General features: G+C 33.1%; 1 protein-coding gene across 2 annotated transcripts in view; it reads left to right on the top strand.

The window, feature by feature from the left end:
• CERT1 (ceramide transporter 1) overlaps window positions 1–16,406 on the top strand; it is a 111,265-nt gene that overhangs the window by 55,206 nt on the left and 39,653 nt on the right. For both annotated transcript variants that reach the window (XM_081286495.1, XM_081286494.1), the window contains exons 4-6: window positions 1,117–1,224; window positions 2,182–2,320; window positions 7,468–7,551. In XM_081286495.1, the coding sequence (XP_081142621.1) occupies window positions 1,117–1,224; window positions 2,182–2,320; window positions 7,468–7,551 (331 nt within the window). The remainder of the gene's footprint in view (window positions 1–1,116; window positions 1,225–2,181; window positions 2,321–7,467; window positions 7,552–16,406) is intronic.

Below are 16,406 nucleotides of genomic sequence, written 5' to 3'. Positions count from 1 at the left end.
ACCAGTTCCTTTAAAATGAAATATATTATCACAGCACTAAATCTATACCTACTCACCTGAAAGTCCCAGTTGGTTCCATGGTGTGAAGGCTTTAATAGACTCACAAAATTGAAATTTTCTTTGTGCCATGAACTATGAAGGTGGCTACAAAAATGAAAAAGATGCAGTCTGCTTCCAGAAAGATCTAAGTCAAGTAGTAATTATAAAATATAATTACAATTTATTGTTAAATCCTTTAACTGTAATGTGTTAAGAATGGTTGAAAATAGCTGAGCAGGGTGCCACAACCCTGTAATCCCAGAAACTCAGGAAGCTGAGGCAGGATTGCAAGTTTGAGGCCAGCTGGGCAACTTAACAAGACCTGTCTCAAAATTAAAAGGACTGGAGATGAAGCTCAATGGTAGAGCTCCTCTGGGTTCAATCTTTAGTACAAAAAAAAAAAAAGAAGAAGAAGAAGAAGAAAAGAAAGAATGGTTGAAAATAAAGAGACAAACTGCTGATGTAATAGGAAAAGTAGGCAGTGATAGTTGAGCTGTCAGGATAACTGCCTTATTATCTATAAAGAAATAGGGTTGGAAGTTTTCCTATTATCTTTTTTGTCTTATCCTATTCATTTTTTAAAATTACAATAAAATATACATAATGTAAAATAACTACTTAATCCATTTTAAGTATACAGTCTGTGGCACTAAGTACGTTAACATGATTGTTCAGCCATCACTACCTTGCATCTCCAGAACATTTTCTCTTCCCTAGCTGAAACTATGCCTATGGAATACTGATGCCATTCCTCTCTCAGTCTCTGGTAACCCCTTTTTTACTTGAAATCTGTGAAATTGACTTTTTTCATAGTTACTAGTAGGAAAGAGACTATTATTAAACACTGCTTTATTTCATATTTTAAACACTCTTTTAGCCTCCTAGCCCAACATGTGGTATTTATTCAGTAAATTTCTAAATTAAATGATAATTAGGTATTAAAAGGAATTTCTTAACATCAGTGGACTATTGTATGAATCTAAACTGCTCACTGTTGTTATAATAACCTTGTTGATTTCTTTGTCTTCTCTTAATTTTTTATTTAAAATCTTTTCATGTACTTCATTTCCTTTTTAGACTGAATCAGGATATGGATCTGAATCGAGCTTGCGTCGACATGGCTCAATGGTATCACTGGTGTCTGGAGCAAGTGGCTATTCTGCAACATCCACCTCTTCATTCAAGGTTTGAGTTTATGAATGTTTTAAGTTGAGGCAACATAACTTTACTTTAGTATTGGATGTTGTGAGTTTAATTTAATTGATAGGTTTTTTTTAAGAATTTTTCTACCATGTAATTTGGATTTTTATAGAATAATTTTAAGGAGTAAAATCATGACTCAAAATGAACATATATAAGTTTTTTTTAATGTGTTAATGAGCTAAGACATTAATTTTAAAATTGTTTCAAAGGAGAATCTAAAGAATACTGAAATGAATTTGCTAGTGCAAAACTGATTAATATACACAGATGAAATCATCACCTCTGTGCAGGACAGAGTTCCTTTGGGTCTTTGTGGAATCACATACATTACTCAGTTTTTTATTAAAAGAATTGTAAAATAGCTCAAATGCAATGACGGGCAAAAACTTTCACATGATCAGATGTCATCAGGGTTTCCTAAATGACTCTCACAAATACTGTGCAAGTATATCCAGGAATATTTTTTACCATTTCCAAGTCTGTCAGTTTCTCCTCACAATGTCTAATTTGAAAATATTAAAATGTTATATTACAGCTAAGCATGGTGGTGCACACTTGTGATCCCAGCAACTCAAGAGGTCAAAGCAGAAGGATCACAAGGTCAAGACCAGCCTCTGCACCTTAGCAACATCACAAAATAAAAAATCAAAAGGGCTAGGCATGTGGCTCAGTGGTAGAATGTCCCTGGCTTCAATCCCCCGTGCAAGTTGTCACACATTATTACCTTATTTGCTACAGGTTTATCATTATCAAGTCACTAGATTAATCAGCTTCAAGCCTATTCCTAGAAGTATGACCTTGAACTTGGTAGCATTCTTTATCCATTCCTTTAGTGATAAGGTACAGACTTTAAATGTTGATGAAGTACCATAGACCAAATAAAGTCAGTCCAGTTTTGTTTCACTTGAATTACACTGCCTCCCTTCTTGTGTCTTGCAGAAAGGCCACAGTTTACGGGAGAAATTGGCTGAAATGGAAACCTTTAGAGACATCCTATGTAGACAAGTTGATACTCTCCAGAAGTACTTTGATGCCTGTGCTGATGCTGTCTCCAAGGATGAACTTCAAAGGGATAAAGGTTAATTAGGCTATTACCACTATTTTTACTTGGAGAATGAATGTCTTTAAGTAATAAAAGTGATTATAGTCACTTTTGCTGCAAACTCCCAGTGTAACTGATCTCAGCATTAATGTAACTTGAGTACTCTAATAACATGTTCCAATACATTTCTGGTCATCCATACCAGATACTCTGGAACATTTTTAAGTGATTCTCTTTATTCAATTAAAAAATAGTATCTGGTCTCTTATAATATGGAGCATTTACATTATTATGTCTAATAAATTTACCCCTTGATGAATCTTAGAGGACACAAGCATACATTAAATTCTTTAGATCTAGTATCAATTGATTCCTTTCTCTTTCTATGCTCCTCTCTCTCTTGTTCGTCCTTCGCTCTCCTTTCATGTCTCTTCATCTGCCCTTTTTTCTCATAGAAGAAACCTTCTTCATTATATATACATTTAAAAATAGTTTTAGTGAATTTTTGTTTGAAAAAAAAGAAAATAGGGTGGTTCATCCGTTAACTTTTTTTACCTTTTGTTGTTGTAGATGGACACAATACCTTTGTTTTATTTATTTATTTTTATGTGGTGCTAAAGATCAAACCCAGTGCCTTACACATGCTAGGCAAGTGCTCTACCACTGAGCTACAACCCCAGTTCTCATCATTTAATTTTTAATTTGAGATTTAAAGTTACTTTTCCTTTGGTAGTCCTGAAGATATTGCTAATGTCAGTGGACATGTCCTTCAATTTTTCTCTTGATTTACTGTGGAAACAAAAATAAACTACTTTTCATTGTAATAGTAACTAGTATTAAATTTATTGCTAGTATGACTAGGTCATTTGGCGGTTTTATTTCTTGGTCTTACTAAAAGTATATATATATATATATATATATATACACACACACACACACACACACACACACACACTCTGAATTCAAATTCTTTTTGTATTTTTAGTTCCCTTTTCCCCCCTTTTAATTTTTTTTATAATGACATTAATCTCCTTTGTTAGCCTCTTAGCTATAATTTTGTTATTTTAGTGGCTACTTTAGGGTTTGCAGTTTGTATATTAATTATATATTGTTTATAGTCTACCTTTAAGTACTTTATGTGTAGCATCACAACTTTTCAGTAATATATTTTTATTTCTCTTCATTACTAAGGTAAGACTTTTCTGAGTTTTCCAACCAGTTTCTTTTGAATTAGGAGGTTTCCCAGTCTGCCTTGCAGGAACAGGTACTTTTCTCTACCACCACATTAGTTTTGAATACTGTTACCTGGAATCCTTTTGGAAGGTTCTAGCTTCTGTGGTTCTTTAATTTGCATGTGCTCTCAGTATTCTGCCAAGTACTCAAAGGAAACCTCCTGATGTTTAATGTTCTTTCTGTGTAGCTTTCTCCTCTACAGTACTCTCCTTGAGAAGCTCTAGTTACCTTTGTTTGTTTGGACTTTCAGCTCTATCTCCTCATCTCAGGAGTCTACTGGCCTCTTCCTTGGGTTCCCTATTCTTATTCTATAGCCTAGAAACTCCCAGGTCAATGAGCTGGAACAATCATAGAGCTCACATCTTTTGTTTCCCTTCTCTTAGGGATCACTGTCATTTATTGCCTAATATCCAATGTCTTAAAAACCATTGTTTGACCAGGTGTGGTGCTGCACACCTGTAATCCCAGCAACTCAGGAGGCTGAGACAGGAGGCATAGCAAGTTTAAAGATCAGACTTGGCAAATTAGTGATATCCTATTTTAAAATTAAAAAAAAAAAGGACTGGGATGTATAAGTAATTAGAGTAAATAAAAATAAAAGGACTGGCAGTGTAGCTCATTGGTAGAGCAACCCCAGGTTCGATCCCCAGTACCACCAGAAAAAAGAATAGAAACATTGTTTTACATATATTATTCAGTTTTTTAGTTTTGTGCTTGAATAAATTCAGTCCCTTTTTACTTCATCTTGCCCAGAAGCAGAAATCCATACTCCTCTTAAAGTACTTAATTTTGCCTAAATTAAGTACCTTGAAGTTCTTTATATTTGAGGTATATTAAGTTTTGGGGGTTTTTTCCCTCCAAAATTCTTCTGTTCTTTTTTTTTTTAATTTGATAAAAAGGGTATACTTATTTTTATTTCAAAAAATAAGTATACCCTTTTTATCAAATTAAAATTTTTTTTGTTTGCAGATAAGTAGTCCTTTAAATAAAACTGAATGCATACAGAATTGAGGCTTTTGTTTATATATAAATTATCCACACTAACAGTGTTATAGTATTGAAGGGATAGAAAGTGGTGATGGAAGAAGTAAAAGTTGGGATGCATGGGAAATTTGGAAAATAATTTTTAAGCTGTACTCTGAATCCTTTCTACTACATATTTGACAACAGCATAGACTAATGTTTTAGTTTGCTAGGGCTACTATAACAATAAGTACCAGAGACTAGATGGCTTAAACACAGATTTATTTTTTCACTGTTCTGAAATTGAGATGATGGCAGCTTTGATTTCTTCCAGGTGTGATAAGGCAGAGATCTGTTCTAGGCCTGTCTCTTTGGCTTATAGATGGCTATTCTACTTGTGTTTTCACATCTCTCTGTGTGTATTTTTGTGACATGATTTGGAATCACTTAATACATATCCTCCATTCTGATCAGAATGGTCTCTTTTACCAAGATCAAATCTATTATACTAAATCTTATCTTTGGATCTTGCACTTCCTGCTTTCCCTTACCTCTGCAAAAATCTGAATTAACCATGTTGTATTTTTTAAGTTTTTGCTATTATAGTGCTAACATATTCACATTTACTTCTCACAATCCTATGTGCTGGGTATAAGATCCATTTTATAATAAGAGAAACAGAAGTTGAGAAATGTTAAGTAATTTACTTCAAATAATTACATTAACAATGAAAAGAAGAGCAATAAGAAGATTAATTTTTAGATTAAATCCCAACTGTTCTTGGATTAAATAGTCTTAACCTAATAGCCAAATAACAACAAACAGGGATTTTCAACTTTTTTTTTTTTAGCCCAATGTTCAATATATAAAACTGATGAAAACAAGAGTTAAATCTGGTGAAAAGGGTGGCCTTCCCTCTTTGCTTCCCAACAAAGCACTCCTTGTCCATCTTTGAGGCATCTTAATAGCACTTAAAAAACAGTTAATTAGGATAGTATTGAATCAATGTCAAGATCTTGTCCAAAGAGAAGTATTGAGGTTTTTTTTTTTTTTTTTTTTTTTTTTTTTTTATTGAGGGGCCACAGGATTGAACCCTAAGATACTCTACCATTGATCTAAATTCCCAGTCTTTTTGATTTTTTGTTTTGAGATAAGGTGTCAGTAAGTTGTCCATTCTAGCCTCAAACTTGTGATCTTCCTGCGTCAGCCTCCCCAGTCACTGGATTTCAGCATGTGCTACCACACCCAGCTGTGAGTACTGATTTTAAAATAGCAGTGTGCAAAATCACATCGGTTACACATCCACATTTTTACATAATGCCATATTAGTAACTATTGTATTCTGCTACCTTTCCTATCCTCTACTATCCCCCCTCCCCTCTCCTCCCATCTTCTGCAATCTGTATACGGGGTAAAAATGGGAGTTCATAACCCACTTGAATCTAATGTATGAAATATGATATGTCAAGAGCTTTGTAATGTTTTGAACAACCAATAAAAAAATAGCAGTGTGCTATATTAATGGATTTCTTAGAATCGACTATACTTACAAATAATTGAAGACCCAAAGGGTATGAGTTTGTTGGGATGAACTCAACTACTGTGTACAACCATGAAGCCCAAAAATAAACAAACAAAAAACAGACTCTGGGAAAATGGTTTATATTGGGACTAAGGTATCTGCAGAAGCATCATTATGGGTAACAAAGCCTGTAAGAATGGTGCAAATAGGCCAGACACTGTAATCTCAATAACTCACGAGGCTGAGACTGAGGCTGAGGCTGAAGCAGGAGGAACGCAAGTTTGAGGCCAGCCTCTGCAATTTAGCAAGGTTCTGAGCCACTTAGTGAGAACTTGTGTTGGGATGTATGTAGCTTAGTGGTAAAACACCCCTGTGTTCAATCCCTAGTACCAAAAAAAAAAAAAAAAAAAAAAAAAAAAAAGTGGGTCTAGTGGAGATCTATTTCTAAAAAGAATGATAAAACTGGAAAAGAAAAATGTCCATTGGCTATTGATGTCATCCACTGAGTAGAATGAATACAAGGTAAATAATAGGTTATTATTTAAAATTTTTATTTTAACTGAATAGCAGATTCCAGTAATTAGAAAATAACAGTACAGAATGAAGGTGTTTTAGGTGGTGATTCCTACTGTTCATTCAAGGGAGGAGAGAATAAAGTATCAAATTGGGCTTCATATTCATAGGAGAGAGAGGTAAAGAGAGGGCTATTCCTTATAGAATCAAAGTACTCCTGGATAAAGAAAATATAGGCAAGTATGTAAGACATTGGTTTAGAATGAAATTGCTTTGGTAGAGAGTACCTCAAAAAATAATACAGATTGCTATTGCTTATCCAAACTACTTAGGATCAGAAGTATTTGGAGTTTTGGATTTTGAACTATTTGCATATACATAATGAGATACCTTTGGGATAGGACCCAGTCTAAACTCAAAATCCATTTATGTTCAATACACACCTTATATACTCAATCTGAATATTTTCTAAAATTATTTCTTTTTTTGTAATTGAGTAAGTTAAAAGAGATATTTAAGTACACATACACATTGGGATAAATGAAAGTTGATATCACATCTTGAAGTAGTTTTATTTTGCTTGCATATACAAAAAAAATAGCAGATTTAAGACTAAGGTACCTTCTGCATGTAAGATATCCTTTTACAGTCCTCAGCGCTTTTAGGTGTTTTGAAAATTATAAAATGGCCCCATTTTATAGGAGGAGATTAATAAGACGAAATTATTAGTCATCCCTTAAACAGTGAGAATGGGTACAGTTTCAAAATAATGTATTTAATGGCATTCCATAGCATATTTATTGAGTATGCCTTTATGAACAGTGAAAGTATAAAAGATGAATAAAATCTTATACTCACAGAATCTAGAGTATAATTGACTCAGCTGAACATAAGAATAATGTAATTGATTTCTTTTTTAAAATTCTAATATCCTTAAATGTATTTTATTTAGTGGTAGAAGATGATGAAGATGACTTCCCTACAACACGTTCTGATGGAGAATTCTTGCACAGTACCAATGGCAATAAGGAAAAATGTAAGTAATACGTATTCCCACAGCTGAATAATATATACTTTCTAAAGGTATGTAATAATTCACTGTACAACAAAGACTAATTCCTAGTTGAATAATTTTTAAAAACCAGTGGACCTCTTGGAATCCAAGTTAAAATATCTAAGAAAAATCATGTAGATAAAATAGCCACTTTGGTGTTATATAATAATGGCAACTCACTGTCTAACAAAAGCTCATTCTAAATTCAGATTTCCTTTAGCCCATTTACTTCATTAGTACTGACACAATCAATTTTTAGTACTGAAGAAGTTTTTCTTAGAGATTATTGTTATAGAACTTAACTTCACCCTTTCTCTAGAGTGTATATTCTCTTTAGAATGTAGTTCTCTGTTTGATAAAGTGGTGTCAAAAAAGTAATAACTATTATTATAAGGGAAATTACTGAAGTAGCTTAATTTTTACAAGTATAATTGCTTATATACCTAGGAGTAAGGTGGTTTATTGATTGTTGCTGTGTTTTTAATGAATAAACCAGTCGGAGGAATTCTGAATCGTTGATTACTGTGAATTATAGCCAGTACTCTTCTTTTGACATTCCTAGGAAAAAACTAAAATGGATTTCTGAAAATCTTTAAGATACAAAAAAAAAAAAAGACTTTTGCAGAAAAAAAAATATCTAATTTTACTGAAATTATTTTTTAAGTGGATAAAATCTGTAGTGAGAGTACACTTTTAAAACTGTTTCATGATGGAAGTAATTTTCTATTTTTGAGATCATATTAGAATATTCTATTATAGATACTAAAATCTAATGTTTCTTTCCCCCTACCTTTTCCTTCTTTTTTTCTCTCCATGTTTCTTATTTTCATTGTGACTCTCTCCTTATAACCTACTCCCTTTCTACTCTTGCAAAGTGCTAGCTTAAAGTTTATTGTGTAAATTGCCCTTATAACTTTGGGCTAAAATGTTAAAACTTACTAAGTCATCTAGATTAATGTATCTTTATGGAATTAGAGGACTGTTTGGGGATGGTTCTTGCAGGTACATTTTAATTTCACAATGAATAATAATATGCTTTAATAGAACAAGTACTTTGTTTGGATTTAGGAAATACTATTGAAAAAAGTTTTAAAACTTGCAGGCCTGATCATTCATCCCACATAAACTCAGCTGTCCCACCTTCATTCCCAAAACAGAACAGAAGCTTATCTTCTTTAGAAATTGAACTAGAGAGTTCTAGATTTAGGAATACTAGACCCAGCTAAAAATAGGTATATTGTATCAATAAAGTTATGAACTAAAAATGTACATACATGCTGATTATTGGTATTTTACTGCCTCATTCTTCTCATCTCCAAGAATTGTGGTGTATGACAGAAAATTAGAAGGTAACTGGCAAAACAGAATGGCCACGGAAAAAATCTGTAAATAGAGATTTGGGGAATTACACCATGACAAAGGTATCTCAACTACCAAAATCCCTTCATGAAAGCCACTAGTCAGAAGCCCTGCTAATGCATACAGAGCTTCTAATACATAACTCTTAAATGTGAACAAGATCTTTAGATATTTGAAGAAAGACTCCAACATGATAGATGGTGACCAAAACAGCAAATTAGAAAAACAGAGCCTGGCATTGTGGCACATAGCTGTAATCCAAGTGACTCAGGAGGCTGAGACAGAAGGATCACAAGTTCAAGGCCAATTTCAGTAATTTAGGGAGACCCTCAGCAACTTAGTGAGACCCTGTCTCAAAATAAAAAAGGACTGGGGATGTATCTGAGTGATAAAGCACTCCTGAGTTCAGTCACTACTATCAAAAGGAAATAGGAATTTAGACAATGCAGGAAGCAAAAGAAAACCATCCTTAATGTCTTTAATAAGAAAACAAAGGGCATCCAGATTTGAAACCATCCGTACAGATGCCAGATGCCATGATCTTATATAAAGAAAAGTGTAAGGAGTCCACTGATGACTATTAAAAGTATGAATGATTTCAGCAAGTTAAGGGTTATAAGATGAATATGTAAAACATAAATTGTATTTTATATACTTAAAATGAATAATTGAAATGAAATTATATAAACACTCATTTATAATAACATCAAAAATAATAAAACACTTAGGCATAAATTTACAAAAGTACACACCTTCTGTTCTGAAAACTATAGTACATTATTAAAGAAGACCTAAATAAATGGAAAGGCATCTCATGTTCAGAGGTCAAAATACTTATATTGTTAAGAATTCACTACTTCCTAAATTGATCTACAGATTTAATGCAGTTCTTATTAAAAATCTGCAGTAAGCTTTCTGAAGAAATTAATAAGCCCATCCTCAAATTCATATGGAAATGCCAAGGACCCAGATTCATCAAAACAATCTTAAAAAAGAACAAAATACTGCATTCACTGTATAATCATTACAGATTTTATACCAAAATTTTTGTCAAAAAATGGGGTGTTGGGCTGGGGATGTGGCTCAAGCGGTAGCGCACTCGCCTGGCATGCATGCGGCCCGGGTTCGATCCTCAGCACCACATACCAACAAAGATGTTGTGTCCGCCGAGAACTAAAAAATAAATATTAAAAATTCTTTCTCTCCTCTCTCACTCTCTCTTTAAAAAAAAAATGGGGTGTGACCATTATTTTTTTAGAAAAAAAAAATATGCCAGTATCACTTAAAAATCATTTTTACTTAACTGTCTTTGGGGCAAGATTAGGATGTATGAATTAGTCATATACATTAATGCATTGGTGACAGCTATAGGTAAAATTTGGTGGGATTTACACTTCCAAATTTCTTATTACAAAGAAACAGTAATTAAGACACCGTGTATTACTTGAAGAATGACAGACACATAGATCAACTGAATAGAATTGAGGGTCCAGAAATAAATCCTCACTGTACAGTCAATTGATTTTCTATAACGTGACAAGTCATATCAATTAGGAAAACTAATCTTTCCAACAGATGATGTGGGGAAGCTAAATATCCATATATAAAAGAATGAAATTGAATTCCTTATCATACAAATACAAAAAAAAAACCTAATTTAAAATGGATCAAAGAAAAACTCTCAGAAGAAATCTTCTATGGGTGAGGCAGAGTCTTCCTAGATATACACCAAAGTGACAAAAGTAAAAATAGATCAATTGACCTTTACCAATATTAAAAATTTTGAGGTTCAAAGGATACTTTTTAAAAAATGAAAAGATAACTCACAAAATAGGAAAAATATTTGCAAATCATATATCTGACAAATAATTTATATCTAAAATATAATGAACTCTTACAAAGTTGTAATAGATATCTCAGTTTGAAAATGGACAGAGTACTTGAAGACATTTCTCCAAAGCAGATATTCAAGTAGTCATACATAAGTACATTTTTTAAAAGATCCTAAACATCATTAAGGAAAATGCAAATAGGATGCCGTTTCTTGTCTACAGTGGCTTTAATCAGAAAGAAATAAAGTAATAGCGAGTAGCGGGGTCTGAATTAGCAAATTATATTTCATGTTTTTATAATTATGTCAAAATGAATCCTGATATTATATATATAATTAAAAAGAATTTTTTTAAAAAAAGAAATAACAGTGTTGGTAAGGATGTGGAGAAATTGAAACCCTCATACACTGCTCGAAGGAATGTAAAATGGTGCACCTGTTTTGGAAACATTCTGGCAGTTCTTCAAAAGATTAAACATTGAAGATATCATTTGACATAACAGTTTCACTGTTGGATCTATATACAGGAAAAATGAAAACACATCCATATAAAAACTTGTACATTAATGTTCATAGCAGCATTATTCACAATAGCCCAAAATGGAAATAACCTGAATGTCCATCCACTGATGAGTAGATTAACAAAATGTGATATATCCACACAATGGAATATTATTCAGCCATTTAAAGGAATAAAGTCCTGGATACATGTTATATAAATATGGCTTAGCCTTGAAAACTTGCTAAGTAGAACTAAGTTACAAAAGACTACTTTTTATGTTTGTCTACATGAAATGTCCAAAAGATGCAAATTATAGAGGTAGACAGTAGACTAGTGGTTGCCTAGGGCAGGGGACATGGGACTTGGGGGAAATGGGGAGTGACTCTGGTGGGAGGGTAAAACTATTTGATCCCAAGTTGCTTAAAAGGGGGTTTTGATGAAAATGTCCTAAAATTGATTATAATGGTTGTACAACTCTGTATATACTAAAACAACATTGAATTGGATGTAGTGTATGAATGAATTTTATGATATTGGAATTATATCTCAATAGGCTATATTTTAAAAGACTAAAATTTATTAAAACTCAGAACTTTTGGACTCTAAATTTAGATTAAATCAATCTAAAGTTATATAGTGACTTTTTGTACCTACCATGAATAATATCACCCAATATTCCTAAACTCTCATTTCTTTTGATTAAATTTCATTAAATGTTGAAGATGGCTACCAGTATAGGATTTTTATATGTATTTTATTTTTAAGTTGTAACATTTAATTCTATTTCTAGCTATATTTTCTGTCTAATTTTCCAATTTAAATCTCTTCTTACATAATACAAATAATTATTTGGAAATTATTTACAAAGTATGTTATCAGAGCATTTTGTCAGACTATCTATATAAAATGGAGATATATTGATTTAGCAAATTGAAACATGCTTTTGATAAATCTCACTGAGAAAAAAATTTAGTGTTAATATTATAACATACATTGCTCATACCTATTCTTTGTGCACATGCTGTTACATTAATTATCAATTAATTTTAAGTTTTTAACCAATTTATTATGGTTTAGATATGAGGTACCCCCAAAAGCTCATGTGTGAGACAATGAAAAAAAGTTTAGTAGGAGTCCAATGACTGGGTTGTGAGTTTTAACCTAATAATTGTGTTAATCTCCTGATAGGAATTAACTGGATGGCAGCTGTTAGGCAGGTATGATGTGGCTGGAGGAGGTGGCTCCCTGGTGGTATGCCTTTGGGTTATATATTTAGTCCTTGGTGAGAGGAGATCTCTCCCCCCCACACACACACACACCTGCTTTCCTAGTGCCATGTCCTGAGCCACTTTCTTCTACCACATTCTTCCACCCTGATGTTCTGTTTCACCTTGGTCCCAGAGCAATGGAGCCAGCTGTCTGGGGATTGAGACCCCTGAAAATGTGAGCCCCAAAATAATCTTTTCCCCCTCTAATTGTTCTCATCAGGTTTTTTGGTCGTTGTCCCAAACCAATTGATTATCTAACCCAGTATGGTTAATATCAGGTCTATAATCTTCAGTCATGTTTCCTCTTTGTCCTAGTAGACAGATGAAGAGAGATTTTAACAAAGTTACCATTCTGTATGTTCCTCTTTTTTTCCACCCCGGGGTACCTGGGAAACCAGGGTACTCTACCACTGAGTTACATTCCCAGCCCTTTTTATTTTTTTATTTTCAGATGGTCTTGCTGAGGCTGGCCTCAGACTTGTGCTTCTCCTGCTCAACCTCCCAAGTTGCTGGAATTACAGGCATGATTGCATCTGGCTGCAATCCTCTATGTTAAGAAGGATTTCTCTCCAGTAATCCCTTTCTACTCTGCACCATACATGATTATTTGGAATATTTCTTTGGGAGGAAATTGAAAAAAAATTCTTGAACAACTGGGAAATCCCCCTGCAGGTTGTCTGCGATGATGTGCAAGAGTGCATGAGCCAGAGGCGTGATTCCTGACACCCTGTTTTCTCCAGGGCTGGCAGACATTCTAATCCTACCAACTGTTAAAAACTTATTCAGTATTACCTTTACCTACTGAAAAGATTATTTTATTTCATATCTTCATGTCCATTAAACCTGGGTTTACTATTTTTATTAATCGCAATGAAAATGGATAATCTTTTGCTTAAAATATATACAGATTCTTTGGCTATATGTCCAAATTTAGAAAAAGGTTAATGAAAACCATGTTTACCCTGTTACCATGAAATACAAAAACCTTTATTGTTACTTTCTATTTTCTCCCAAATAATACTTTAAAGAATAGGTTGTTGCCAGAGCTGAAAGATGATTTATTCTTTGATAAATTCTTCATATTTCACACCAAAGAAGTGTGTCTGCTGTTCTTTCTCAACAGTCCTATGTAGCCACTTTTGTTTCTTGGCTGAGCTGTGCAAGGAACACTAATGATGCCTGCATTTATTTGTTCCTCTTCATTCTGTCTAAGCCAGTCTGTAAAATTGTTACCATTACATTTTATAGATCTTCTAGAGCCACCAACTCGATTAATTGGCATTAATTATGTTGTATTTTTCTGACTATCCATTGGTTTTTAGATAGATGAAAACAAAATATAGCATGGTAAAAGTAAATAAATAAAATAGAGCATAAGAGTCTTAGTGAAATGAAGGGATTCTAAATCTTTCAGCTTCTGTCAGATTTATTTTTAGTTCTGACATGTTGGTGTTATCTTACGAGTTCCTTTATTTTCTGAGTGTACGAATGTGTAAGGTCAGAGTTCAACTGGAAGAACTATAGATCTGAATGATAATCTTAGGAGCCTAAGTACTTACAAATCTAGATTAATAGGTTATTTTGTAATTTCTTCCATTTGTCCCAGCATGCACATAGTTACAAACTGTATATGTTCTCTTACTGCCTGGTATCATTTTCCCAGAGGAAATTCAGGCACATCACTTTGTCTCTTAAAGAATGTTTTCCTCTTGTCTTCAGTGGAGACATTCAGATAAGCAAACTAATCAAAAACTTTCAAGTACTTGGAGGTTTTGCTTAAATTTTTCCTTTGAGATTAATACAGTTGTACATTGTAAGGTGTAAGAAACCTGGAGCAAAGATCAAAGCACCTATATTTAGAGCTACCTATTGGATGGCAAATTACAATGATGTTTTGTCTTTGTGACTTTCATTTCCTAATATGAGAAATGTTTCCTTACATAAGAAAAGTGTATTTCAGAGGTCTTATTGTGTAAGACCCTTATTTTCAGTTTTTTAAAAAACTTTAAACATCTGTTACATACTTTCTGTATCATTCTGAAAAGGACTTGAGGTGGCTGCTTTTGGTAGTAGTAAGTGCTGTTTTAAGATGTTTTCAAAGACATTTCACCATGCTTTTTCATCTTATATTAATTCATGTATATAAATTAGCAAATGTTTAGCAGTAAGAACCCATTCTTATAGTTGCACACATTCTCTTACAGGGATGTCTTTGAATTTCTAAGTTGATAATTAGAGAAAAGAATAATTTGTAATAAAACAGCAATCTTGGTAAGAGTGATGGAAAACAAAGAAGTTCGAATGGTCTGTTGCCCTTATAAATTTTCTCCATCCACTTTCTTTGTTTTCTTTTTCTTTTTTCTTTCTTTTTTCTACTAGGGATTGAACCCCAGGGGTGCTTAATCACTGTACCACATCCCAACCAACCCTTTTAAAATTTTTATTTTGAGACAGGGTCTCACTAAGTTGCTGAGGATGGCTTTGAACTTGTGATCCTCCTACTTCAGCCTCCCTAGCCACTGGGATTACAGATGTGGGCCATCACACCTGGCCCCCCATCCACTTTGTCATCCCTCCCCACCCCAAACAACCACTGATCTATTTTCTGTTATTGTAGATTAGTTTGCATTTTCTAGAAGTTATTTAAGTGGATTCATATGGTATGTATTCTTTTTTTGCTTAGTTTCTTTCTTTCATCATTGTTGTTGCATGTAACAGTAGTTGATTTCTTTTTATTGCTGAGTAGTGTTCCATTGTATAACACAATACCACAATTTATTTATTCACTCATCCATTGGTGGACATTCGGGTTGTTTAAAATTTGGGCTATTACAAATAAAACTGCTATGAACTTTCATATATAAGCCTTTGCATGGCCATATATATTTTTTTTATTTGGGGTAAATACTTAGGAGTGGAATGACTGAATCACATGTTAGACGTGTGTTTAACTTTTTTAAAAAACTGCCAAACTGTTTTTCACCAGCCATTAATGAGAGTTCCAGTTTTCTACCACCCCACCAACAGTTGGTATGGTGAGTCTTTTTAAATTTCACACATTTTAAGAGATGTGTAGTGGTATCTCATTGTGGCTTTAATTTTGCATTTCCCTAGTAATGTTATTAAATATCTTTTCATGTACTTATTTGCCATCTGTGTCTCCTTTGGTGAAGTGTATTCACATCTTTTGCCTAGTTTTTTTGATTGGTTGTTTATTACTCAACTTGTTGATGTATTTTGAGGTTACTTGTTATATTCTGGGTATGACCTTGATTAATCTATACCATGCAGAGATTTTTTTTTCCCAGTCAGTGGCTTTTCTTGTCATTTTCTAAACCAATGTCCTCAAGAGCAGAAGTTTTGTATTTTGATGAAGTACTGTTTATCACTTTGTCCTTTTACAGATTGTACCTTTACTATCATCTACATCTGAGTTTTAAAGACATTTAAAAGGTTCTATCAGAATGTTTTCTTACTAGCTATAGAAAAATAAATTATTATCTCTTGTATCTTATGAGTTTTAAGATTTTTCATTTCATTCAAAGACTAATCATTTATAATTATATTATAAAACATAAAAGGTATTTAACATATTAATTGGTCCTAGACTTAATTTGAATATTTTCTTAAGTTATATTACTTTATAGTAAAGTATATCTTCAGATATTTTTTAAATCCCAGATTTCTTAAAATGTAAGGTACTTCTTAGCATAATTAGGTCCCTTTCTAAGCTGTCAGAATGTTATTATTTAAGTATTACTCCTCCTACCACCTGATTCACTGGGTGCAGCACAGCAAATATATTTCAGGAAGTAGAATCTAAAAAAAAAGAACTTGAAAATGCACATGTTGTCATAAACCTTTGCTCATGGAGTAT

This window comes from Spermophilus citellus (genome assembly GCF_964194105.1).
Source record: "Spermophilus citellus genome assembly, chromosome: 1".
Lineage (NCBI taxonomy): Eukaryota > Metazoa > Chordata > Mammalia > Rodentia > Sciuridae > Spermophilus > Spermophilus citellus.
The sequence above is the reverse complement of the archived record's forward strand: the minus strand, read 5'-3'. Positions and strand labels throughout refer to the sequence as shown.